The sequence below is a fragment of the Macadamia integrifolia genome, chromosome 11, assembly GCF_013358625.1.
Source record: "Macadamia integrifolia cultivar HAES 741 chromosome 11, SCU_Mint_v3, whole genome shotgun sequence".
NCBI classification, from domain to species: domain Eukaryota; kingdom Viridiplantae; phylum Streptophyta; class Magnoliopsida; order Proteales; family Proteaceae; genus Macadamia; species Macadamia integrifolia.
In genome coordinates this window covers 18293506-18320841 of record NC_056567.1, presented here as the reverse complement: position 1 = coordinate 18320841, position 27336 = coordinate 18293506, and the positions used below count along the sequence as shown (strand labels likewise).

Sequence of the window (27336 nt, the reverse complement as noted above, 5' to 3'; positions counted from 1 at the left end):
GAATTGTAAAAACAGAAAAATAAGAAATAGTGGAATAAGAGGAATACCTCAAGTGTGGTGCAAATGAAAATGAATAATAAATGAAGAGTGATGCACCTTTTGTAAAGTCCTCTCATATGGCTTTGACTTACACAGGAGAGAGTAGAGGACTTTGATTGAGACTTGAGCCTCTTGATTGGGATTTGTGTAACAGAATAACTCAAGTAGAAATAATCTTCTCTAATGCTTGCAACAATGCTCTTAAAGCTCTTTCTTAATGAATAATTAATTAAGAGTGATTAGGGTATTTATAGGTGAACTTAGTAAAGCATTTTAGGTAGGGAATCAAGCTCTAACGGGCATATTCTGGGTCTACCGGTCGACCGCCATTGCTAGCCGGTCGACCGCCAAGAGCCGTTGTAGGCAAAAAAATAGCCGTTGGAGTACTTCCAGGCAGGCACCGGTCGATCGGGACTTTCAGCCGGTCGACCGCCTATGGTCTTGGACAGGTCCGGTCGACCGGGGCTTCGACCGCCTATGGTCTCGGGTGGTTCTGGTCCATCGGGGCTTCCAGCCGGTCGACCGCCAACATGACATGCACTGTCATACTGACCAGTCACCAGTGTTTTGACCATAACTTTTTGGTCCGACTTCAGAATGATCTGAGTACAGTTGCGTTAGAATCACAACTCAATTTCCTACAGCTTCTATGAAGGATTCATCTCTTAATACTAATCTTAAGATTCCCTAAAAATACCCTTAAGTCAGGTTACTGTGTGTTTCACGCCACTTAGTGACTTTCCATACTTGGTCAAGGCATGCTCTATGGTCATTCTAATATGATGTAATGCACATGCATGAGGTGAGTGCATATAAGTAGGTGGAAATTACAAATTACATTGTAAATAACTTAATCTATCCTAGTGATCTTCTTCTTCACTTGAATCTTCCATTCTTTGGCCCTTCATCTTCTTTCCTTCTTGTTTGCTGTTTCATGTCTTTAAGCTTAGCTTCATGTCTTGATTCGACCTTCAATCTTCTAAGGGTTTCTTCAAGCTAATCACACTTTATCAATCAAGTTAAAGATGTATGTTTGTTTGTTAACAACAAAACATGGCAAGGAGTGTGGACATGTTTCCCAACAAATATATGATCCTTTCATTTTTCCTATTTGTAAGTAAAGAATCATCGCTTCAGAAGGAGTGGGGAGATTCCCAACATGCTAACTGCTCATTATAACTTCACTTGGAGCAAAATAAAAGTCAAGAATTTGCAAGCCATGCGGAAAACAAAGCAGTTTGTGTGTGTGTGTAAGGAGAGAGTTGGCACCCTGAGGCCCTAGGCTGCTAAGTATTTGACCCCTGCACCATTGCTTCACTCCTGTGATGTTTTATTCCACTCTAAAATTTGGGAATAGTGGATTTTCTGCACCACAGTAAATGATAAAAGAGATGCTCTTCCTCCCTCTCTCACCATCCTAAAATAGAATGGGAAAAAAAAATGTGAGGGTGGGGAGGATAAGAAAATAAATAATTTGTCTGGATCATATATGGACATCACAATCTCTCTGCTGAGTCATTATTTCAATATTTATCACATTATTATGTGATCTTATGTTTTCCATGGGTAGGTTCTGGCCACAACATGTGAAGAGTTACCTCCAGATGGCGTTCTTCTAATATATCTATCAGCATCAGGTTATACAATCCTTCATATAGTTTTTCTTTCCTCCCCATCCCAACACCCCACCCCCCCACTCACCCCCCCCCCCCAAAAAAAAAAAAAAAAAAAAAAAAAACATAAAAAGGGATACTGAGGTCTGCATGCATTTTGATCAAATTTGAATCAGGTAAAATTGGAAAAACTTTTCCTTTGCCATCTAGTTCTGGAACTTTCATGAACTCTCCTGAAAACACTGGGGGGAGCTCTCATGATGTGGAATCTGATGCATACCCTACTTCATTGAGCTTTCCTCTTGATAACGCAACTTCTTCTGTCCACAACAAGGGAAATCGGGAGAACAGAAATTCAGGGTTCTTATGGCTGGGTTCTCGTGGAAACGAAGGTATTTTGTATCATCATGATCAATCAAGTAGTATCTAATTGAGTAATATTGTTCTTATGACTATTTACTTCACCCTGTCATAATGTCAATGTTAATTTTAAGACCATGTATAGTGACTCTTGGCTATTTGATATACCAGCAAGTTAATAAAAATACCATAATATAGTACTAACCTAAATATTATTTTAACTTAATGGCCATCTCTTTTACAGGATTAAATTGTCTTTACCCTTCTGACTTAATCCCGTTCACAAGGCGGCCTCTTTTTGTGATAATTGACAGTGATAGCAGTCAAGCATTCAAGGCATGTTTTCCTTCTCTAGTTTCTGGGGTTGGACTTGTGAGTCTTATCTTTTGTGTTTTTCTGCCAAATAAATAATCATCTCAATAGAAAAGGTAGTGTTTTTGTTTTGTACATTTATGAATACAATTGTTGAATATATGCATCCAAAAGAAAAAAGAAATGGGGAGTGGAATGTGAGAATGAGTGCATAGTTTACAGAAGCATATATTGGTCTTATCTAGTACACATAAATCATATCTGACAATCAGTATTAATAGTGTACTGTATTAATTTGGCATTTAAGGCAAGGATATGGCAAGTAGATGACATGGTTGCCTTCTTATTTGTTTCTTTATTTTTATTTATTTTTCGTGAGGGGGGGGGGGGGGAGGGGAGGGGTGTAAGGATTTTCCATTGAAAGTGGGGGTTTCAGATCCTTTTTGTGAAATTTAACAAGGTTAATCTTGCCATGTTACAGATGTTGAATAACTTGTAAGGTTCACACAGATATCATATACTCAAGATTTATTTTGGTTTCCATTGCTAGCTCATCTTAATTCGTAGGTAGTCTCTTGTAAGTGTCACTGATATCACTTTAACTTGTTCACTATAAACTTATGCAGGCTATACATGGCGCTGAAAAAGGAGAGCCAGTTGCTTTGCTGCTTTCTCCAAGCTCTCCATATAGTGCTGTTGATTCTTCTCGTCACCCAAGTGGAAGTCAATTCTCCCTGTTCCTCAATGCTCCTCTGCAAGCTTTCTGTCACTTGCTTGGCCTTTCAGGATCGAATATCGACATGGTGTGTTAAACTTACCTGATTCTGCATTGTGTGATTCTTTTCTGCCCCTTATTGGAATGTTTTCTTTTATTCACCCCTGCCCACTATCTTAAAAAGTGGGGACGGGGAGTAAAATATATATTTTCTTAATTTTTTGATGGATTGATATTGTATAATTTATCCAGGACAAATATAACAAGGCTGAGCAGTTGCTTTCCCTATCATTAAATGATTGGGGATCAAGATTGGCAGCGTCAGACAAACTTGATCCAGCTTGGGGTCAAGTCTTTTATGATCCATTCCTAAGGAGGCTTATTCTGAGGTATGCATTTATTTCCCACCCCCCCCCCCCTCTGCCCCCAAAAAAAAAAAGGAAAACATTTCCTGCTTTAAAAATTTTGGAAAAAATAGATCTTGTGACTGGACCAATTTTCGAAAAAAATGGAATTTTGAGTGAACTTGGCAAAGTGACCCGAGTTTGTTGATTTGTTCGAGCTGACTTTTGTAGCCGGCCTAATTTGTGACCCATTAACATTGACCAAAAAGAAAAAAAATCCTGAAAAAGTGAAATCACTAGAAGTTCTTGGTGAGGTCATGTGTGATGCAGTAGTGTTCATGGCTAGACCGACATGACATGATCTGGAAACCAGACCTAGACGAACCGGTCCCAAAATGGCTTTTGGTCCAATATGGGATGGCAGCTTTTTATTTACTTATTTGGGGATATTTTAAAAGAATTTATGTAGGAGCTGTTTCAAGTTTCTTAGTTGAGTAGGTTTGTGGGTTTCTATTTTGTATTGAGATTTCTTCTTATATATATGTACGTATGTACCCAACAATGGAAATTGATTTAGTGGAATAAAATTAGGAATTGAGTTTATCTTCACAGTGGTGGAGTTGTTCATGTGAGTGTGACTAGTTTGGCTTCCTGAAGTTCTTTTTCCTCTGCTCGTCTTGTTCCTTTCTCTTCCAATCATTCTAGTTTGACTCTTCTCCTCTCAGGTAAGCTTTAGTTTTCTTTCATCTTCCTTCTAGTTTTTCTTTCATGTTCCTTGATTCCTCCTTACCTAATATTATGGCTAATTGCTATCATTGCTCCTATTTTTTTCTACTGGCAGTACCATTGGATCTGGTTGAGTTTGCTGGAACTCTAATCACATTCTAGTTTTTATTTCTTGTTCATTGATCCCTCTTCCTCACCTATTATTCTTGCTATCATTCTTTCCTATTTCTCCACTGGTGGTCAAGGTTTAAGATCTCGCTCTTGCCCCCCCATCTCACTGATCCAAAAAAGAGAGATACGCCGAGATCATGTATTTTTTTCCGGTCGACTCGGTGGTCATATGGTCTTTGTGGCCCCTGAAACGTGGTATTTACCCTATTTTAGTTTGGCCTTCTAAACACAATAGAAACATCAGTTTTTTAAAAATCAAACCTAAAATGGTACTTTGACTTCGTACCCTATGTAAGTAGTCTCCGACTCTTCGGACCCTAGGCCAATATGCTCTATTCCACAATTAACACTTGACACAATATAATCATAAGAATTTAAAGACATCATAGATAATTACTTAATTGTTTAACAATCAACATTGATGACTGATGAGTCACATCACATTCACATACATTGAAAATTAAAGTAACTCCAAATGTGGATTGGGAGGTAATATTCTTTACTCTTAAGCTTCAATGAGTGTAGGAATAGAGATCCTTATGCAAAAGCATCAAAATCCTTGTTCCTAGTGTTTTTTCTTCAAAAAAGTAGGGAGAGATGTGAGATATATGCGAGATCTTGGCGAGATTCGATATCTCGGTCGAGTTTTTGTACAATTATAACTCGCCATACATCTCGTCTCGCCTTTTTAAAAAAGAGAGATATTAGCGAGATCTCGCCGTGATCTTAAACCATGCTGGTGGTACTGTTGGATCTGGTTGAGTTCGCTGGAACTCCAGTTGCACAACTCAGAAAAAAATAATATTTCAGGGGTTAGATCGCCTTCCTGGAGCGGCTCGAACCCTAGATCCCTTACCCCAATTGGTTCTCCCATTCTGAGAACCAAAGCATGCAACCAGGCTACTTCTAAGCCTTCTGCCAGATCCGATTTCATGCCAATTGAGTTTCCTTATTGCTTGTCCTTTTAACTTGATATTTGTCATCCTTGGGACATTAGTAGTGAAGAATAAACCCTTGAAATTTCTGCCTGATTGTGTTCTCGAGAGGAAGTTCTATCTATTGAAAACTGAACCATGATGTAGATCGAGGCTGCAAAAGGAGGCTGCTGGTTCCATCAAACCAGACCAACCAGCCCCAATCTTGGCCCATCGAGCCCACTCAAAACCGGAATTCACTGTTCTCGCGAATAATACATGTGAACAGTAATTTGGCCTTTTTTTCTGTTGTTTCCTTTTTGTGTTAACAAGTAGCCAAAGCCAGTTTTAGTATTCTAGAAGAGTCCTTTATTGGCTTAGTTTCTTGGAGTACAAGTTAGTAGTTTGTTACTAAAAGTCATTAGTTTCAATTTTATGTTAGTTCCCTTTTTTAGATACTTTCTATTTTGTAACTTGAGTTAATTTCCTTTTTAATGTTAAGTTATCAGTTTCTAATTTTGTTAAGCTTGGTTAGCAAGTTAGACACAAATTGAAAGTCTTAGTTCAGTCTATTAGTTTCCTTTTCTATTATTGCTTTATGTCCAAGTTATGTAAGCCTATAAAGAGGCACCCATCGATTGTAATAGCTAGACTTTGATTAATGAATTTATTGAGTGAACTCTTTGGATGAAATGCTGTTATTGAGAGTTGAGATGCCTAACCATTAAGGGGCGTGATACCTAAAACCTGAGGGGTGAGATACCCATTCCTACCATTCTCTTCTACCTTTCTCAATCCTGTATTGATTCTTTTTTTTTTTCTTTCTTTTCCTTTCATTTGTTTGCTGTGAGAGGGTGTTTGAATGATCAAAGCAAGTTTGTTGAAGCCTAGAAGCACCATCAAAAGACCAGTTTGAAGGCTTTTATAGCTACTGCACTGTAGAGCTTCCATAAAGTTTCTTTTTTCGTTCTTCGAGCATAACTTCCCAACAAGCCATCAGTTGAGGCTCATCTTTTGAAGGGTAATTGGGCATCACACGAGGGACCTTTGCTCCAAATTTGAGCATCATTAGAAGCTTCCTTCTTTGATTTGTGAAGGTTGTTTGAAAGTTTTCTAATTCATGTCAACAGCATATCTCTCAATCTAGTGATTGGAATTGTCTCATCTTTTGAGGGATTTTTGACCCATATATGACCTTCATCTACTCCAAGATTCAGCTCCATCTAAGTTGTGGTTTGTGAGTCATCGACATCTTCCCTATTCAGCCAGAATTTCAGATCTTGCCTAGGATAAGGATCATTGTGATTCTAGTCTTACATAAAACCGGTTCTCCACCCCCTCCGCTTCTCCTATCGAAAAGTAGGAAGAGGCTTTGTTTGGTTTTTTACACTTAAGAGCTTGATTCCAATAAATTTTATCTAAGTCCATGTTTTCTTAAAGTAATTTCTATCCTTTCTCCATTCTTATTTATAAGTCAATACACATCCTTCCCTCTTCAAGTTAATACCCTTTCTGTCCCTGTTTTGTTGTTCTTCCTTAATAGGGTCCTGAACCTCCAATTAATTACAGTATTGCCATTCCCTTTAATTTTAAGCCATTTAAAATTTGGAAGGATCAATAGTGACCCAGAACTTTGGTTGCATAAATATTACATAGGGCTAGACTGCAATGCGAAAGGTATTTTTGTATATATCATGCTGTGGAATTACCTGTTGGAACAATCTCTCCAAAAATGACAGAGTGCAATAAGACAGCTAATACCTTTCACCATACTAGTTGTTATGGGTAGATGTTGGGTGGGTAGGGTATGATGACCGTCAAACACGAGGATAAGTTCTCTTTATTCATTTGAAAATCTTATATACTAATAGTAATAACATACGTTGTCCCCTACCCACTCAACATTTCTATTGCATGGTTCACAACACCCCAAGGAACATGCATTAGTGTTGTGTCCTGGGGCCTTCCTATCTCTATTATCTCTCCCCCCCCCCAAGGCTTTGTTGTTTCTTTTGCTGATTTTGTTTGTTCCTGGGCATGCCATCCGCCCTTGTTGTTGGGTCTTTAGTGGGTTTTGGCCTTCTCTCCCCCCCCCCCTTCTTTCCCTTGTATATTCTTCTTCTCCTTGGCAATGCATTTATTGATTCCTCCAAAAAAAAAATAAAAAATAAAAACATACATTGTCCAAAAATGCTAAGAACATCTCTAAGATACTAATGGTAGAAATGTTGCTTTTTTACTTTATTTTTATTTTACCTCTCGTGGATCCATGTGGCCGACCCTATTTAGTTGGGAAAAGGCTGAGTTGTTGTTGTTGTTTACTTTCTAAATTCTCCTTAATAGAAAATAGGAAAAAAGTCTGGGCATGCTGCTGGGGTGCCCTGACCTATGTCTGTCTGTCTCTCTCTCCCCCCTATGGAAACGACCCCTCTACCCTTATGTGTCCTGTGCTTTGTTGGTCAAACCTGCTAGCTTACAGCTAAGGTTCAAGGTATCGGGTTTCGATACTTGGGGAGATCAATATTTCGGTTGTAACCTGGGGAGTTTGGAGGAAACCAGGGAATTTTTCCCCGGTTGGGTGAAAACTTTGGTTTCAACCCCCAAGCTGTGTTTTTTTTTTTTTTTGCTTATTTTTTGTGTATATCCTATTTTAGACATTTCTAACACATTCACATAATGAGTTTCATAAAAAAAGCACATATAGTCATACTTGTGGGGTGAACCAAAAGTTTGGTAATGTACGCTGAGTCGTTGACTGAAAGTTTGAAACTATACTACATAATTACATAGTCTACACTATATATAGTTTACAATCTACATCAATACATAATACATAATACAAATGATCCAAAAATAAAAAAAAAATTTTACATCATCATGAGTTGTCTCTCAACACTCAACACTCAACACTCAACACTTAACACTCAAAAGTCAATTCCAAGTAGAGTGTAGATCAAGCAAGATCTAGCCTTAGATTCAATTTTGTTGGGCACAAATGGAAAATTTTGAGCGTTTCCCCAAGTTTCCCACTTCAAAGAGAAAAAAGTAAGGCTCCGTTTGGTATCGTTCTAAAAAAAGGTTTTTGGAGTTTTTTCGTTCTATTGGAACGAAAAAACGGAATCTTCTGTTTGGCGCACTTATGGTCAGTTTCTGTTTTTTTGCAACAAAAAGTGAAAAAAAAAACTGAAAAAATGAGATTGGACGGAACTCCATTTTGGAGTTCCGTCTTCCCAGTTTCGTTCCATTTTACAAAAAAAAAAAAAAAAAAAAGTTCCCGATAAAAATATGAAATTTTGAAACACCATTTTTTCGTTTAAAAACTGCATTTTGACACAGAAACTGAAGTTTTCGTTTTTGACACGAAACGGCGTTTTTGGAACAGAAACGATACAAAACGGGCTCTAAGGGGAGAGGGTCGAATTTTTGACATTAGGAGCCTTGGTTTCTTTTCAAAGTATCTTATATAAGAACTGGTTCAGTCAAAATTTCCCATATTTCAGTTAAAATATGGGATTTTTTGTTGAAACCTGTCGAAACCAAAAAGTCACAGGCTACATGGTATCGGTCTCCTGCGATACGGTCAAAACATGCGAAATTTCGACCGTATCGGTCAAGTTCTTGAACCATGCTTACAACAAGCAGGCGCTGTGCCCAACCCTCTCCCTGTAAAATATTATACATTCCTATCAAATACTTGTGCACCATAGGCAGCCACAAGTAATTACTTGCCACCTCTCTTTTTGCGGAACCTGATTTCCCTCATGAATTATTTCATTGCCTCATAAATGGACATCTGATGTAGTTGCATTAGACATTAATCCCATATAGAGGCCAATGTGTAAGCTGGGGATGCTCATAAGGTGTTGGTGGCAGTCCAATGGACTGAAATTGATCTTCGGGTTGGGCGTTTATTTTTGTGTTTCATTGTAATGGGCCTAATTTATAAACCCAGGAAGTGGGGATAAGTTAATACTGGGGTTGGTATTTAGGTAAATTGATGGGTTTCTAGAAGCCTAAGGGATTAGATTCAGAAAATCAAGATCACGGTGAATAAATAAGGACAAGAATTAAAGAATAAATGATAAAACAGTGAGTTGGGTATAGGAACAAAATATCGAACGTTGAACTTGATCGAAGGGTCAGGTAGGACTTCCCAACTAAGAATTGGTTTCTGCTATAACTGGAAGGATTTAAGCAGCAAATAAATATAATCAGATTAGCAGCATTGCAGAACAATAATCTGAGTAAAGAAGTATGACAGATGTCAGTAATAGGAGCTGGAAATTAAATAAGCAAATATAATATATCACAATTCATAATGGTAGTAGGATTCCAGTAATCTGATTCTAGATTCTGAAAGTAAAACCATGAGTAGATTCAAAATAGAGTTGTTTGTAAAATCTGAAATCAGAACTGAAGTATCAATGGTGATAAGCAAGGAATTTAGATTTACCAGAATCATAGTATGTGCAGTAACAAAACAGAGTAGACTTAGAAGCTGGTGACCTTTTCCAGAGATTAAGTAATTAAGAAGAAGATATGGCCAGACCTCTCTCGTGGTCTTACTGGAATCTCACCAATGGTGTAGTTGAATCTCACAATCAGTTTGTGAGTCCCACAGAAAAGAGCAGTAAATAGCCATCTTAAAGTGATACCCAGTGCCCGAGGCTCCCTCCACTGCGGGGTCTGGGGAGGGTGTAATGTACGCAGCCTCCCCCCTGTTTCGTGGAGAGGTTGTTCCTGATTTGAACCCATGAAAACTTGGTCACAGTGGAGAAACCTTACTGTGCCCGCCCTCAGAAAAAAACCATCTTCATTCATTTATAAAATTCGTGTACGAGGCTTTTGCCCCTTACAAACTTCTATAGAAGACCACAAAACTGACTTAACACTAAAAAGGGAAGTCCTAAACCAATCAATAACTAATAAGGTAACATATACTGACTACGAAATTTAAATAATGTAGGAAACTGATTCAAAACAGGACTAGAATTATAAAATCCTAATCCAGCTTAACTAAAACACTTAATAACAATTAAATAAAGAAGTAAATACATTTAACTAATTTCATAGGCTTAGCTTCTACCTATATTAAAGTGGTCCTCTATAATGAAGACACATTGGATCAAAGACCCAACACATACATAACCCAATGGAAAGCTTATTTCCATAAAAAATAACCCCATATGTGTTATATTTGCATCAATATTTGGGTTAGATTAAACTGATTCAAAACAGAACTACAAAATTAAAATAATGTTAGAATGATTAGGAGTCCATTTACGAGTCAATTTAGGAATTTTAGAAGGTCTTTAATCTTTATACTATAATACACCACCATAAATGAAGGTTGATTTGAGTGAAGAATACGAGAGTTTTCTTTAAGAGAGCTGGTGTTGTTGACTAGTGAATTCTGGATTGGTATCCCAAATTTGATTTCTTAGGTTCTCTTCTCATCTCTTCTTCCACACATTCTCTCTTTTTGGAAGAAGATCAATCTCATCTATTTTCTCTCCTTCCATCAATTTGATTTCTTTACTTAACAACACAATTGCTTCCTGTTGCTGCCGAAAATCGGTCTGAGCTAATCCTGCACAAGCACAGACGGCAGAGGCCCGGAGCTTTGCCCGGGGTTAGTCCTCCGACGCTCAAGTTAGGGATCGGCCGCACAGTTTTTGATATAGGAGTAATGGTGAGGGTGTGGATGCTTACCTCTCCCTTTCTTCCAGGCCTTCTTATATAGCTCTTAGGGTTTAGGGTTTCCCCTTTCCTAGGAGGAGTCTTCCTCGAGTCTACCTCCTTTCCTTTTAGAGTCCTACTCCGATACGTCCTACCCCTTCTTGGGGGATAATCTCTTCACGCGGTTGACGTGGTAGAATCCTGGCAGCCTCTATCAGGTGGGTGACACGTGTCCAAGTGGGCGACGCGTGTCCTTATCCTACTGGATGTTCAATTTGGCCGTATCAGGAGCCCCCTTACTCCCGTCAGGAGACTCTTCCTGTGGGAGTAATCAAATTTTTCATCTTTTCTCTTCTCCCTTTTTTTTTAAGTTCCTTCGGCCTTATTCCTTTTGCTTCGACTTTAGTTCCGCTTGCAATCGAGAGCTTCAGTCGGCCGATGTGAAGACCTTCGGTAAGTTCGGCTCAGCCGTGCTAGAGCCCCTGTCCGAGGTGGGGACCCTTGGTTAGGTCCGCTTGGCTTTGGCCTGAGCCCTCAGCCGAGGTGAGGACCTTCGGTCAGGTCCGTTCGGCTTTAGCCAAACTCCCAACCGAGGTAAGGACCTTCGGTCAGGTCCGTTCGGCCTTGGCGGAGACCCCGACCGAGGTGAGGACCTTCGGTCAGGTCCGTTCGGCTTTGGCGGAGACCCCGACCGAGGTGAGGACCTTCGGTCAGGTCCGTTCGGCTTTGGCCTGAGCCCCCAGCTGAGGTGAGGACCTTCGGTCAGGTCCGTTCGGCTTTGGCCGAACTCCCAACCGAGGTAAGGACCTTCGGTCAGATCCGTTCGGCTTTGGCCGAACTCCCAACCGAGGTAAGGATCTTCGGTTAGGTCCGTTCGGCCTTGGCTGAGAACCCGACAGAGGTGAGGACCTTCGGTCAGGTCCGGCTTTGGCCTGAGCCCCCAGCCGAGGTGAGGACCTTCGATCAGGTCCGTTCGGGTTTGGCCGAACTCCCAACCGAAGTGAGGACCTTTGGTCAGGTCCGTTCGACTTTGGCTGAGCTCCTAATCGAGGTGAGGACCTTCGGTCAGGTCCGTTTGAATTTGGCCGAACTCCCAGCTGAGGCAGGGACCTTCGGTCAGTTCGGCTTGGCCTTGCCGACCCCGTCCGTGGTGAGGACCTTCAGTCAGGTCCGTTCCTCTTTGGCCTGAGCCCCCATATGAGGTGAGGACCTTCGGTCAGGTTCGTTCGGCTTTGGTCGAACTCCCAACCGAGGTGAGGACCTTCGGTCAGGTCCGTTCGGCTTTAGCCGAACTCCCAACCGAGGTAAGAACCTTCGGTCAGGTCTGTTCGGCCTTGGCCGAGACCCCGACTGAGGTGAGGACCTTCGGTCAGGTCCGTTCGGCTTTGGCTTGAGCCCTTAGCCGAGGTGAGGACCTTCGGTCAGGTCCGTTCGGCTTTGGCCGAACTCCCAATCGAGGCAGGGACCTTCGGTCAGGTCCGTTCGGCTTTGGTCGAACTCCCAACAGAGGTGAGGACCTTCTGTCAGGTCCGTTCGGCTTTGGCCGAACTCCCAACTAAGGTGAGGACTTTCGGTCAGATCCGTTCGGCCTTGGCCGACCCCGTCCGAGGTGAGGACCTTCGGTCAAGTCCGTTCGGCTTTGGCCGAACTCCCAACCGAGGTGAGGACCTTTGGTCAGGTCCGTTCGGCTTTGGCCGACCCCGTCCGAGGTGAGGTCCTTCGGTCAGGTCCGTCAGGCCAAGGCCGAACTCCCAATCGAGGTGAGGACCTTCGGTCATATCCGTTCGGCCTTGGTCGAACTCCCAACCGAGGCAAGGATCTTCGGTTAGGTCCGTTCGGCCTTGGCTGAGAACTCGACAGAGGTGAGGACCCTCGGTTAGGTCCGGCTTTGTCCTGAGCCCCCAGCCGAGGTGAGGACCTTTAGTCAGGTCCGTTCGGCTTTGGCCGAACTCCCAACCGAAGTGAGGACCTTTGGTCAGGTCCGTTCGACTTTGGCTGAGCTCCTAACCGAGGTGAGGACCTTCGGTCAGGTCCGTTCGAATTTGGCCGAACTCCCAGCCGAGGCAGGGACCTTCGGTCAGTTCGGCTTGGCCTTGCCGACCCCGTCCGAGGTGAGGACCTTAAGTCAGGTCCGTTCCTCTTTGGCCTGAGCCCCCATCCGATGTGAGGACCTTCGGTCAGGTTCGTTCGACTTTGGTCGAACTCCCAACCGAGGTGAGGACCTTCGGTCAGGTCCGTTCGGCTTTAGCCGAACTCCCAACCGAGGTAAGAACCTTCGGTCAGGTCCGTTCGGCCTTGGCCGAGACCCCGACCGAGGTGAGGACCTTCGGTCAGGTCCGTTCGGCTTTGGCCGAACTCCCAACCGAGGCAGGGACCTTCGGTCAGGTCCGTTCGGCTTTGGTCGAACTCCCAACAGAGGTGAGGACCTTCTGTCAGGTCCGTTCGGCTTTGGCCGAACTCCCAACTAAGGTGAGGACTTTCGGTCAGATCTGTTCGGCTTTGGCCGACCCCGTCCGAGGTGAGGACCTTCGGTCAAGTCCGTTCGGCTTTGGCCGAACTCCCAACCGAGGTGAGGACCTTCGGTCAGGTCCGTTCGGCTTTGGCCAAACTCCCAACCGAGGTAAGGACCTTCGGTCAGGTTCGTTCGGCCTTGGCCGAGACCCCGACTGAGGTGAGGACCTTCGGTCATGTCCGTTCGGCTTTGGCCGAGCTCCCAACCGAGGTGAGGTCCTTCGGTCAGGTCCGTCAGGCCAAGGCCGAACTCCCAACCGAGGTGAGGACCTTCGGTCATATCCGTTCGGCTTTGGTCGAACTCCCAACCGAGGCAAGGATCTTCGGTTAGGTCCGTTCGGCCTTGGCTGAGAACTCGACAGAGGTGAGGACCCTCGGTTAGGTCCGGCTTTGGCCTGAGCCCCCAGCCGAGGTGAGGACCTTTAGTCAGGTCCGTTCGGCTTTGGCCGTACTCCCAACCGAAGTGAGGACCTTTGGTCAGGTCCGTTCGACTTTGGCTGAGCTCCTAACCGAGGTGAGGACCTTCGGTCAGGTCCGTTCGAATTTGGCCGAACTCCCAGCCGAGGCAGGGACCTTCGGTCAGTTCGGCTTGGCCTTGCCGACCCCGTCCGAGGTGAGGACCTTCAGTCAGGTCCGTTCCTCTTTGGCCTGAGCCCCCATCCGATGTGAGGACCTTCGGTCAGGTTCGTTCGGCTTTGGTCGAACTCCCAACCGAGGTGAGGACCTTCGGTCAGGTCCGTTCGGCTTTAGCCGAACTCCCAACCGAGGTAAGAACCTTCGGTCAGGTCCGTTCGGCCTTGGCCGAGACCCCGACCGAGGTGAGGACCTTCGGTCAGGTCCGTTCGGCTTTGGCCGAACTCCCAACCGAGGCAGGGACCTTCGGTCAGGTCCGTTCGGCTTTGGTCGAACTCCCAACAGAGGTGAGGACCTTCTGTCAGGTCCGTTCGGCTTTGGCCGAACTCCCAACTAAGGTGAGGACCTTCGGTCAGATCCGTTCGGCCTTGGCCGACCCCGTCCGAGGTGAGGACCTTCGGTCAGGTCCGTTCGGCTTTGGCCGAACTCCCAACCGAGGTGAGGACCTTCGGTCAGGTCCGTTCGGCTTTGGCCAAACTCCCAACCGAGGTGAGGACCTTCGGTCAGGTCCGTTCGGCTTTGGCCAAACTCCCAACCGAGGTAAGGACCTTCGGTCAGGTCCGTTCGGCCTTGGCCGAGACCCCGACTGAGGTGAGGACCTTCGGTCATGTCCGTTCGGCTTTGGCCGAGCTCCCAACCGAGGTGAGTTCCTTCGGTCAGGTCCGTCAGGCCAAGTCCGAACTCCCAACCAAGGTGAGGACCTTCGGTCATATCCGTTCGGCTTTGGCCGAACTCCCAACCGAGGCAGGGACCTTCGGTCAGGCCTGTTCGGCTTTGGCCAAACTCCCAACCGAGGTAAGGACCTTCGGTCAGGTTCGTTCGGCCTTGGCCGAGACCCCGACCGAGGTGAGGACCTTCGGTCATGTCCGTTCGGCTTTGGCCGAGCTCCCAACCGAGGTGAGGACTTTCGGTCAGGTCCGTCAGACCAAGGCCGAACTCCCAACCGAGGTGAGGACCTTCGGTCAGATCCGTTCGGCTTTGGTTGAACTCCCAACCGAGGTGAGGACCTTCGGTCAGGTCCGTTCGGCTTTAGCCGAACTCCCAACAGAGGTAGGGACCTTCGGTCAGGTCTGTTCGGCCTTGGCTTGAACTCCCAACCAAGGTAAGGACCTTTGGTCAGGTCCGTTCGGCTTTGGCCGAACTCTCAACCGAGGTGAGGACTTTAGGTCAGCTCGGCTCGGCCTTGCCTGAGCCCCGACCGAGGTGAGGACCTTCAGTCAGGTCCGTTCGGGCGCAAACCTCGAGGGTTCGTACTCGGTGACGTGGCGGTGCCATTAATGCTCGGGTAGTCGTACCATTTTTCTTCCATCTATATAGTGTGGGGGTCCATTTGTGGGGCACTTTTCTTTTTCCTTCGGAGAGCCTATCTTCCGTCTTAGTATTCCTTTCGAAGAGCTCACCCTCGTCTCGTTTTCCCTTAGTTTAGCGACACCTAAAAGTAAGTTCCATGTCTTGTTCGTCGGGCTATAGTCCATCATCCTCCGAGAGGACGAAGTCTAACCATAGGCGTCGGAGTCCAAGGGAGGTTCGAGGGATGTCCTCCGACTCCACAGATTTGCCTTCTTCTCGCGACTCATTGTCTGCGGCCTCGCCGTCTGGGTTCGAGGGTGGCTCAAACGGTGCAGGATTTAGGGAGAGGGTGCTCGATTCCCGAGCCCGAGCCCAGACCCAGGAACCCATAGAGGTGGAGGCTCTCCACATCGTATCCACAATGGACGAGCCGAAACTGGGGGAGCTAAGGCCCTCCTTCGGTATCTCGGACGCTTTCGAGCTCCGACTTCCCAGACCATCTTACTGGGCCAGCTATCGGAACTCCGAAGAGCTGTGCTTGTACAAGGTGGCGTTCAAGGCCGGCCTTCGGCTTCCCCTCCATCCCTTCTTCGCCTGAGTGTTTCGGCACTACGGGATATCTCCGACCCATCTGACGCCGAACGGATGGCGGCAGGTGCTCAGCTTCGTCGTCCTTTTCTCAAGGCACCAGAGGCCTCTTTCCCTCCCTCTCTTCATCAACTGCTTCTTCCTTCAGGCCTGTAAGGGGCTTTCGGGCTGGTACTACTTCTGCCCCCGGAAGGACCTTCGGCTGCTGAGTGGTTACCCGACGTCGATCCACGGGTGGAAGGAGAAGTTCTTCTTCGTGAGGTCGTCCGAGGGGGTGCCCTTCGGCACCGTCTGGGATATCCCTGACCTTAGGGAGGTGAACTCCGCCCCTGCCCTCTTCGGGGCAGACGCGGAGTCGTTGGCGATGGCAAGGTGGCAAGAAACCTGTCCTCCAGTCGAGGCCGACTGCCTTAAGTCCGACGCCATATTGTTCAGATTCGGGCTTAGCCCGGGTGAGTTAGGCTAGCCTCAGTTTATTTCCCTCGGGCGTCGGTGCCTCGTACTGACTCCCTTCGTTTCTTCTTGTAGTGCAAATCTCCAGGGTCGAGGCTAGGGCTGCCGCAGCGGCAAGGCAAGCTCAAATCAGGGAGGCCAGGGCGTGGGATGCCCAACAACAGCGGAGGCCGAAGCGGAAAGAGAAGAAGGGGCCCTCCTCCGAGACCCCGAAGAAGAGATCTAGGGTCGAGGGGCCGAGCACCGAGGTAGTCCAGGCCCTCGCTGCTCCGGGCCATGACATGCCTACCCGAGACCCCTCCCTTGCCGTGGACTTCAGAGGCCCGAGGGTGGCGAACGTGAGGGCCGAAGTGGGATTTGTCCCTCAGTGGTCGGCCAAGGAAGACGACGCGCTGGCAGTCGGGCGCGTTGCTCGTGAGCTGGTGATGAAGGGCAGTCTTCCCTGAGACGCCGCCGAGGCCCAACGGCAAGGGACGGCGGCTATGATAACCAACGCTTGCATCTTCATGGCCGGGGTAAGCTTCGGTCCCCTAATCCTTGTTTTATTTTTCAACCTAGCATTCTGACCTTCGATGTCTCATGTAGGCACACAATCAAATGGGTCAACTGGCGGCTCGGGCTGAAGCTATGTGTCGAGACCTCGAGGTCGCCGAACGAGAGAAGGCAGCCCTGGAGAATGAGCGTTCGGTCCTCCTCTAGAAGGTGGAGCACCTGGAGACAAACCTCCTCGCGTGCCGGGAATGCGATCAGAAGCTCGTGGAGCTGAAGTCGCAGATGAAGGCAAGGGTTCAGGAGGCCGAGGCCTGAGGGGCCGAGAAGTATAGGTCCTCGAAGGACTTTCGGGAGGAGATTAAACGTGCCATCACCCCTGGGTTCACAATGGGCGCTACCGAGGTACGAGACTGGGTCCTTGAGCGTTACCCAGGGGTCTCCTTCGAGGATAGCGGGCTCAGCTTCGAAGAGGAGGGTATTGAGGCGGCCCCATCGGCCACTGAGGTTGCCGATGCCGACGGTGGAGGTTGCAGCGAGGAAGGTGAGGTTCAGCTGCAACGAGAGGTCCCTCCGACTCCCGGCCACGACGGCTCGGATCAGGAGACCCACCATGTCGAGGAAGAGACCGTGAATCCGATGGACGCCCCTTGAAGCCACCCCGGGTCTCGGCTCAGACTGAGCTCTTTTTGTTTTTGATATGAGCCTTTGGGCTTATTCTTGTAATCTCGGCCTTCGGGCCTTCTTGTGTAACCACGACCTTCGGGCCTTCTTATGTAACCACGGCCTTCGGGCCTTCTTATGTAATATCGGCCTTCGGGCCTTCTTGTGCAACCACGGCCTTCGGGCCTTCTTGTGTAACCACGACCTTCGGGCCTTCTTATGTAATCTCGGCCTTCGGGCCTTCTTCTTGTAATCTCGGCCTTCGGGCCTTATCAATGAATGTATTTCCTTTCGTATACTCCAACCTTCATTTTTTGCGTTCTTTTGGGTAAGGTGGTCTTTAGTCCGTAGCTAGACGCAAGGAGGCCGAAACCCATCTTTGCCAACCTTAGGATCCGCACTTCTACTTAAGCACGGCTTGGTCCTGCCCCCTCGGCTTATCCGAGAGGTTTCCTGAGTCCGAGGACTCTGGACTTGAGGGATCTGGAACAAGTATCAAGTGGTTTTCACCAAGTGTTCCCCCTCAGCTCCAGCCGGAGGGTCTGTTAAACTGGTATTGATCCGAGATCCAGTCGAGGGCTGATCCTTCGACAGTCGTCGCTCCCAACAAAATTGATGACCTTCGGTCAAGTTCCCTCGGCCATTGGCCTGGGTCCTGGCCCGAGGGTGGGACCCTCGGCCAGGTCGGCACGGCCTTGCCCGCGCCTTGGCTAAGGAGTGGACGCTCGCTCTGCACAGCTTGTTCTTTGCCTGAGCCCTTGACCGAGGTGAGTACCTTCGGCCAGCTCGGCTCGGCCTTTGCTCGTGACCCCGACCGAGGTGAGGACCTTCGGTCAGCTCGCCTCGGCCTTTGCCTGAGCACCGTCCGAGGTGTGGACCTTCGGCCAGCTCGGCTTGGCCTTCGCCTGAGCCCTGACCGAGGCGAGGACCTTCGGTCAGCTCGTCTCGGCCTTTGCCTGAGCCCCGACCGAGGTGTGGACCTTCGGCCAGCTCAGCTCGGCCCTCGCCTGAGCCTTGACCGAGGTGAGGACCTTCGGCCAGATCGGCTCGGCCTTCGCCTGAGCCCCTACCGAGGTGTAGACCTTCGGCCAGCTTGGCTCGGCCCTCGCTTGGGCACCCGACCGAGGTGAGGACCTTCGGCTGTATCCGTTCAGTAGAGTTAAGGTCACCAAACGGGAGAATTCCTCTCAATTGCCGTAAACCAGCTTTCGTATTTTCCATAAATAAGATCCTCCAGAGTTTAGGATGAGGAATTACAACTTAAAAGTGCATAAGGGGAAAAATTGCAGAAATTACAAAAAACAAGTGTGCTTACTACTTCACTACTAATAGAATTCTACTTCACTACTGATAGAATTTTCATAAGTTCTGAGAGTTCCACGATCGGGGTAACCTTTCTCCCCCCGTAGTCTCCAGGTGATAGGACCCTGGTCGTATTACCCTTGAGACTCTGTAGGGACCTTCCCAATTTGGATCTAGCTTCCCTTGATGTCTCGGGTCCGATACTTCAGCCCTTCTGAGGACGAGGTCACCCATCCTAAACTCGTTCTTTCGAACTTTGGTGTTGTAGTGCCTCACAACCCTCTATTGGTAAGCGGCCATCCTTTCTTGCGAAGTGTCTCTGATTTCGGCCAAGAGGTCTAAATTCGCTCGGAGCCCTCCATCGTTTTTGTCTTCATTGTAGTACTGAATCCGATGGGTAATGGCCCCTATCTCCACTGAAAGTACAGCTTCAGTGCCGTATGTTAAAGTGAAGGGTGTTTCTCTGGTGGCTAATCTCTCAGTAGTGCGGTAAGCCCAGAGGATGTGGTGCAATTCGTTTGCCCATAGTCTTCATTGTAGTACTGAATGTCAATGGCAGGGCGCGACACATAATGTTTTCCGAGACTCGATGGAACTGCATGGCGACCTTGAAGCCTTCCAGATGATCGACGGGGTCCCCCGACCCGTCATAAGTGTCATACTTGGGTAGGCGAAAGCCGATCGGGAGCGGGTCCCTCATGACCTCATCAGCTAGAGCCGTGTCATTAGTGAGGTCTGGCTCGTGAGTTCCCGTCTGATTTTCTGCCACCTTCTTGATCTCATCTTTCAGGTCTAGGATCATCTGCTTTAACCCTGAGTCCTTGTGCCTCTGTTTGTCTCCTTCGCGTGGATCCCCATGTGGGTCTCTGGCGGCGCGCTGCGTCCTACCTCTGGGTGTGGGACTTTCCCTCATTGCTCGGTTTCAAAGGTTATGACCGGACCTTATCGATCCTGTACTGCTCCGGTCCTCATCTCGAGCCCTCTCAGGCTGGATGTGGGGGCCTGGCGGTGCTCCGCCGGTCTTCTCAGAGATAGCTTTGGAGACCTCCTTCATTGCCTCGGCCATTCGGTCATATTTGTCCTGGAGGGCTTCAAATTGCTCTCTTGTCACATATTCCTGCGCTTCAGGAGGGGGCAGAGGATCACTATTTTCGCGTACTGAAGATCCGGCCGAACGCTGGTACTTTAAGGATACTTCTCGGTCATCGTTGCCTCTTTCTCGTCCCATCCCCGTCGAGGGAGGAAGCCCCCCTGAAGGTTCTTCCCCCATGTTCATGTTTGACGCTGCTCTTGTCTTCTTGCGGTTGTAGGTTCTCCCCACCATTACTGTCGTTCCCACGGACGGTGCCAATCTGTTGCTGCTGAAAATCCGTATGAGCTAATCTTGCACAAGCACAGACGGCAGAGGCCCGGAGCTTTGCCCGGGGTTAGTCCTCCGACGCTCAAGTTAGGGATCGGCCGCATAGTTTTTGATATAGGAGTAATGGTGAGGGTGTGGATGCTTACCTCTCTTTCTTTCGGGCCTTCTTATATAGCTCTTAGGGTTTAGGGTTTCCCCTTTCCTAGGAGGAGTCTTCCTCGAGTCTACCTCCTTTCCTTTTAGAGTCCTACTCCGATACGTCCTACCCCTTATTGGGATCATCTCTTCATGTGGTTGACGTGGTAGAGTCCTGGCAGCCTCTATCAGGTGGGTGACACGTGTCCAAGTGGGCGACGCATGTCCTTACCCTACTGGATGTTCAATTTGGCCGTATCACTTCCTTTATTTTAGATTTGATCATGGGCTGGCTTTCTTTTTAGATCTATTATTTGGATTTTCATGTGGCATTGATTGACATCTCATCATTGGTTGAAGGAAAACCTAGAAAATGGATCCTAGAGCTAGGTTTTGGAAGAAATCAAAGGATTGGTTAAAAATCAACTGAGTTGGGAAAGAATAAGTTTGGGTTGAGGGGGTGATGAAGTGGATTTTGTATATCAACTTACCAAGTAGTTTTTAGTATTCTATAGTAGATAGATCTTCCCCTTCAATCAGTGTCAGGAACATTTACATTTTACAGAAAGCACCAAGGTTAGTTAACCATTTCGATTGGGAAATACAGTTAAAACTGTTTCCTCCTGGCATTTGCAACCTATCATGTATTTGTAGTAATTGAGAAGTAATGGTTTTCATTACTGAATACACACTAACATTTATTCAAATGATACAGGTTTATATTCTGCCGCGCTGTGATTGCATGTTATGCTCCAACCTTCATAAACAAGGATTTCCTCCCCGACTGCTTGCCTCACCTCCCTGAGTCCGTCTCACCATTGGCGACTGCCTCCCAAATTGTAGTTTTTCAAATTGCCCAAGTTTTTGATGTAGCCAACCACTTTATTTTCTCTGATGATATCCGTCTGCCTGAGAATAGTCATGCCATCGGAAAATCAACAACTATGAGAGTTCTGGACAACGACGAAGCGGATCTTGGTGCTGAAATGAGCTTTGCTTTTAGAAAGCTGTAAAGGAAGTATTTTTTTGTATTTGGTTTGTAAATCACATTCTGTACAAAAGCTTAGTTCTTTTAATTACAGAGCATTATGATAGTGATTACGAAGATTAGAGCACTCATTGGATTGTCTGCAAGTCAGTTTGTAGCTCAACTCATCTTAATGGCCAATTATAAGAGTGAACTGTTTTCCCTTCTGTATTTTCAGCTGGGCAGAGTTTCTTTTTCTAGTGGTGTAAACTTAAAAATGATACTAATTTATTGGTGGGATAAATAGTATCTGCATCGCCTTGACGAGGAATCTTGCCTTAATAGTCCAACATTTGAGCCACGAAGAGGAAAACTGGTTGGATGGGGGGAGTGCCAGGGATGAATTACTTGCCAAATTACTGATTCCATCTCCACTACGTTGCACACGACAGTTCAAAGACGACTTCTATCCCTGTATTTTCTGTGGCGTCGCTCTCCTACATCGACGGTTCGACACACTTCTATTCTGATAATGTGGGTCCAATATAAGGCCCATATGGATGATATCAAGCCATCAGTACCCTCAATTAAAAATAAAAAAAAGGAATTTTTAATTGTTTGACCCCTGTTTCATACCATTCCACTGATATGGGATCAGAATACAGTATCAAAACTGGTGGCTAAGACACCAATACTTAAACCATGGGGAAAATGGAGAACGAAACGGTAATAGACAGGGATCTAGTTGCAGTCAAATGATAGCAGACAGGAAAATGAAATTTGCAAGGATGGAAAATTTCAAGTAACCTTAGGATTCTATTTCCCTAACTGCTATTAACTGTCATGTAGATGCTACTCGGGTAGAAGCCAATTTATTTTTTTAGAAATGGATAACATGTTGGAATCTAATGCGAACAGAATCTAGAGATTTTAACTTGTGGCTAATCAAACGGTCCAAATGTTTAGTGGTCCGTGGCCCATCTTTCTTCCACGTGGCTACAACGAGATTACCCTCCCTTATGACGTTTGGTCTGAGCGTCGAGCGAAGAGACGACCGCCATACTATATAAAAAGGCTAACTACCAAGGCCTTCGACTGTGGAGATTGTTATTTTCAATATCTTCTCCAATTTCTTCGTGACTTGGGGTTTTTACATTTGTGCTGGTTCGACGCAATCCCTCTGAACTCTGCCATCTATTTTATTCAACTCATAAATCGTAGCATAGCGGCACGATGATCCCAGTGACAGACGCGCTTGAAATTGTTCTTAGCACCGCTCAGCGCCTAGAACCCATTGCGGTGCCACTTCAAGATGCGCTTGGGAAAATACTGGCAGAGGACATCCAAGCTCCTGATCCTTTACCTCCTTATCGAGCGTCAATCAAGGTAAATAAGCGGAAACTTAACTGTTACCCATTAGCAATTGCTGTTTGAAAGTTGAAACTGATCTCTCAATTCATAGAATGTTCAATTGTTTCTGTACTTACCTGAACTCATTGTCCTGGAGTCCTGGAGTGCTTTTGTGGATTCATTTATGTGTATTTGGCTATTTTACTGGGTTGACTATGGTTGTGAGAGCAAGAGAGCGTTATGGGTTCAAGGAGTTTCCTGCGACTGACCGTCTTTTAGTTTTGTAGAGAGTGGTTTTGAAATTAAGTTGTTACCCATTGTCGATTGCTATTTGAAAGTTTGATACTCATCTCTCAATTAATGACATGTTGAATGACATCAGTACTTACCTGCACAAATTACCCTGGACTCCTGCAGTGCTGTTGCTGATGCATTTTTGTATATTTGGGGATTTTATTGGGTTGGCTATGATTATAAGAGCAAGAGGGCAAGAGAGCGTATGCATTTACAAGGTTTCCTGCCTTAAACCCCAAACTTAACATGTCTGAGTTATGAGATGTCTAATGATAGCTTTAGTGGTCTCTACAATTAGCGATGGAAAATTCTCAAGGTATTTAGGCTGGAGAGTTAAATAGTAATAGATTTTTTTTTTTTTTTTTTTTTTTAGAATATCAGGGTTGAAAAGTACGGAATTTTTTTAACATTTTCTGTGAAAAGCAGTTGCATCTTGTTCTGATGGTTAATACTATATAATGAGGCTAGTTGAACCACAAAGTGAAGCTGCCTATTAATCTATCACACAGTGATGGTGCATAATTTCATTTTTGGGATTATTAAATTGATGAGACCTAAGTTTGAATGTTGCAGGATGGTTATGCAGTTGTTGCTTCTGATGGACCTGGTGAATATCCCATAATTACTGAATCAAGAGCTGGAAATGATGGAGCCGATGTGAAAGTTGCTTCTGGAACAGTTGCATATGTAACAACTGGAGGCAAGTCTATTTATCCTTAATCTCAATTTGTTATCTCAGAAAATTGTAATCAAACCAAATCTCTCTGTCAGTTTGTGCTGGCATTGTAGGCCCTTGTTTTGGGCCTACTAAAAGTTCCCATCCAGTTGGCTGGGTGGAGGTCTTGAGTAACTTGTTGCAATTCATTAAGTGGGTTGCACTGTTGATCATTATTATTAGTTTTTGTTCCCTTAAATCAGTTATTTCCCTTTGAAATTAAGTGGCATAGTTTCATTGATTTACTGTTAGTTTTCATTTCCTTGTAATTACTGATTCTTATCACTGAAAAGTTCAAGTCAATTGAATTAATGATGCAGTTGCACGATGGATTTAGGAAAAAAAAAAAAAACTTTTGATTTGATCTTCTTCTGTTTTAGAAATAATTTCTTTTTAAATTAGCTAGCTTCTAATTTTAGAATAGTTTCCTTTCAAGTAGTTTTCATTAATTGTTTGATTTTTTTCCTTTATATTGGGCATGTAAACGATGGAGAAGTTCAGTTTTAGACTTGATGAATAGAAATTTGGTTGAAAATTTTTTGGTTTTGAAACCATGGCTGCCGACCCCCTTTTTTTTTTCTCCTTCTCTGAAATCTTCTAATCTCTTTTCCCCTCTCCTATTTTCCTCTTTAGTTCTTCTTCATCTCCATTACTTTCTTCGTTATTTCCTTTTTTTTTTTTTTTTTAAATTCAACTGCTGGCTACTGTTCATCATCTCTGCTGGTCGGTGATACCTAACACAGAACAAGAAGCTTGATACACCTTGTCCATTACCGATTGAATCTGAGATTAGGGTCGAAGGTTGCTGCCTTGGAAGCGACCCAAGCCCTAGAATAACAACTCCAAATTCTTTCGCAGCTGTGAAGAATCAAACCTGCAACAGAGTTGAAACTCTATCTACTGCCAGGGTCTAATCCAGGCTCTTCTCGCAGCCTTCCAGCCTGCCATTCCGAGTTCTTGTCTTGAGGGTTTGTTAGAGCACCTTCCTGGGAGTCTTCGCTTGAAGTTTTAGAGCAAATCGAGACCTGTTGAGGAACTTCTCTCGACCTGAAGCTGTCCCACCTTTTTCGCCCTTGTTTTGGATCCTAGGAAGAAGATAACACAATCGTGAGTTGCCCCTTTTTAGTCTTTTAATTCTGATTTACCATTATGCCCTTTCTTTTGGTCTTTAATTCTTTCATATCCCTTGTTCCTATTTTACTTCCTATTGTAGCCCCATCAAGTCACTATTAATTCCTTTTAAGTCCCCTCTTCCAAACAGCTCAATAATAATATGTTTATTTACATAACTGCCACTGGTTTGTTTAAATTGAATTATTTGTTGATTGTGGTCCCATAAGCGATCCAATTCTGACTTTTGGAACCCGAACCCGGATCCGCATCAAGTAGTATCAGAGCAAATTTCTTGCACTTCCCTGACCATGACAGGTAACGTTACCAATGCTGAGTTGAACAAATTGTATCGTGAGATACTTGAAAACTAACAGAGAACTAATGCTAGGATTGAGAAGAATGAGGCCAAATATGACAAGTTCATGGATGGCACTCAAGGTGCCCTCGCTAAGATTCTTGCCTTTATGCAAAAGTCTGAAACACGAGACGATGAAGGACCATCTACACCACCTCCTCAGTTTAATGCCCTACGGATTGAAGATACACCTCACCAAGTGCAACGTGATCCAGTTGTTCTCCAAAATGTTACCCGACAATTTTCTAACAGAGATTATGGCATCAAAGTTGAGGTTCCAGAGTTCAGTGGTGAAAAGGGACCTGAGGAATTTCTTGATTGGTTTACCAAAGTTGAGAGGATTTTTGCATATAAGTCTCTTCCAGACGTGAAGAAGTGTGAACTCATCCTCACCAAGTTTATGGGATATGCATGTTCATGGTGGGATGATGTACTACATGCAAGGTTTCTCAGAAGACTTGAACCCGTTACCAATTGGGAGGTCATAAAGCAGATCCTGACTGAAAAGTTCCTCTTAATTATGAGAAGGTAATGTTCCATAAACTGCTTAACTTGCAACAAAGAAACAAAGATATAGATTCCTACACCCTCGAATTCCACAAACTGTCTTCAAGGTGTCGACTTCAGGAAACAGACCAGCAACGGGTGATGCGATATATCAGTGGGTTAAGTACTGAGATTCGACTTGAGTTGGCTAACACTGATTTTAGGTCTGTTGATGTGGCAGCGGCTCATGCCAAGACAGCTGAAGAGAAGTCTATTTATTGGAAGGGTATGCTCAAGACTTTTTCAGTTTATAAACCTCCACCACGTATGGAGGAAAAGAAGCCTGAAGCTTGCAGAGTTGAAGAAAAAAAGTCAGAGTTCAACAAGGATAGTGTTAGGGTGAAGAACATCATATGCCATAGTTGTAGCGAGAAGGGTCACTATTCCAACAAGTGTCCTAACAGGACTCGTTCTGTGAACGTAGCAGAGAAGCAGCCGACAGAGAAGAGTGAAGATGAATCTCATTTATATCCTTATCCCCTCGAGGACGATGATATTATTGATGATGAAGATGTGGATGTAGAAGTTCATTCAGCTAGCCTTTCATCCTTTTCGAATAGCCTTTCATCCTTTTCGAATAGACTAGTTGATAAGGCTCCTCTCTTCAGATAGAAGGGTACTCTCTTGCACGGCTCCGACCCTACTGATATTCATGCAATTGTTGATACTGGGGAAGAAGCAAATTTTATATCTGCTGAATTTACTTGAGCGCACAACCTTCCATAGAAGCAGCTTTTCAAGAAGATTCACATGCGAGGTTTTGGACCCACAGCTCGAGAAGAGGCCACTGCAGTGTTGGTGTATGATGTCTTGTATTCCGTCGTAGTTTAATCCAGAGAGTACTGGTGCAGCACCTAGACAGCCAGGACGGCGGTCCCGCTAGCCGGTTAGCGGGCCGTGGGGGTTGCAAGGGGGCAGGAGGCCCCCCTGCATAGCAGGGGGTGTAGGGGGGCGCGGCCTCCCGCTCGAATTTTTTATTTGAGGACAATTGTAGTTTAATCCGGATTAAGGTGGCAATTGTAGTTTAATCCAGATTAGGGTGGCAATTGTAGTTTAATCTGGATTAGGGTTTTTTCGCTATATATTTGTAGCGAGGGTTTCTTTCTCTGTAATGCAAGCAATATTGAGAGGTGTGAGGACGAGCGTTGTAACCCTATTCTCCATTGATAGTGAAGCAGGATCTCATCTCACCGGGGACGTAGGTAACCTTGTCGAACCTCGTAAAATCCGTGTGTATTGTTTGTTTTGTTTTTCCATTATCTTCTGCATCGTTTTAGGGTTACGTTTCTACAAATTGGTATCAGAGCGCTAGGTTTCCGTTTTCTAGGGTTTACTATCATGATGGCAGGGAAGGGATCGAATGTCAAGTATGACATCGAGAGGTTTAATGGGAAGAACAATTTCACCCTCTGGCGTCAAAGGATGAAGGATCTTCTGATACAGAAAGGTTTGGCGAAAACGTTGTTGGGGAAGTCGAAGAAACCTGCAAAAATTACTGACGAAGATTGGGAAGAGATGGAGGAAAAGGCGGTAAGTGCTATTCGATTAAATCTTTCTGATGATGCCCTACAATATGTTGTGGGTATTGAATCTGCACCGCGGTTATGGGCGAAACTTGAAAACATCTACATGACTAAGTCCTTAACGAACAAGTTGTTCGTGAAGAAGCAACTGTATTCTCTACAGATGGAGGAAGGTA

At 45.4% G+C, this 27336-nt stretch overlaps 2 protein-coding genes across 2 annotated transcripts in view; both read left to right on the top strand.

The window, feature by feature from the left end:
* The first annotated feature begins 1136 nt into the window (after nt 1-1136).
* LOC122094154 (protein SCAI-like) lies at nt 1137-21495 on the top strand. Its single transcript, XM_042664853.1, has 6 exons — nt 1137-1676; nt 1829-2044; nt 2257-2348; nt 2951-3127; nt 3292-3428; nt 21013-21495. Exons 2-6 carry the CDS (start codon nt 1876-1878, stop codon nt 21308-21310), a joined length of 873 nt encoding a protein of 290 aa, XP_042520787.1. The 5' UTR covers nt 1137-1676; nt 1829-1875; the 3' UTR covers nt 21311-21495.
* Nucleotides 21496-22327: 832 nt separating this feature from the next.
* The window catches only part of LOC122093950 (molybdopterin biosynthesis protein CNX1), a 58085-nt gene continuing 53076 nt past the window's right edge, over nt 22328-27336 (top strand). The window contains exons 1-2 of the mRNA XM_042664515.1: nt 22328-22650; nt 23482-23608. Of these exons, the coding sequence (XP_042520449.1) occupies nt 22498-22650; nt 23482-23608 (280 nt within the window). The 5' untranslated portion in view covers nt 22328-22497. The remainder of the gene's footprint in view (nt 22651-23481; nt 23609-27336) is intronic.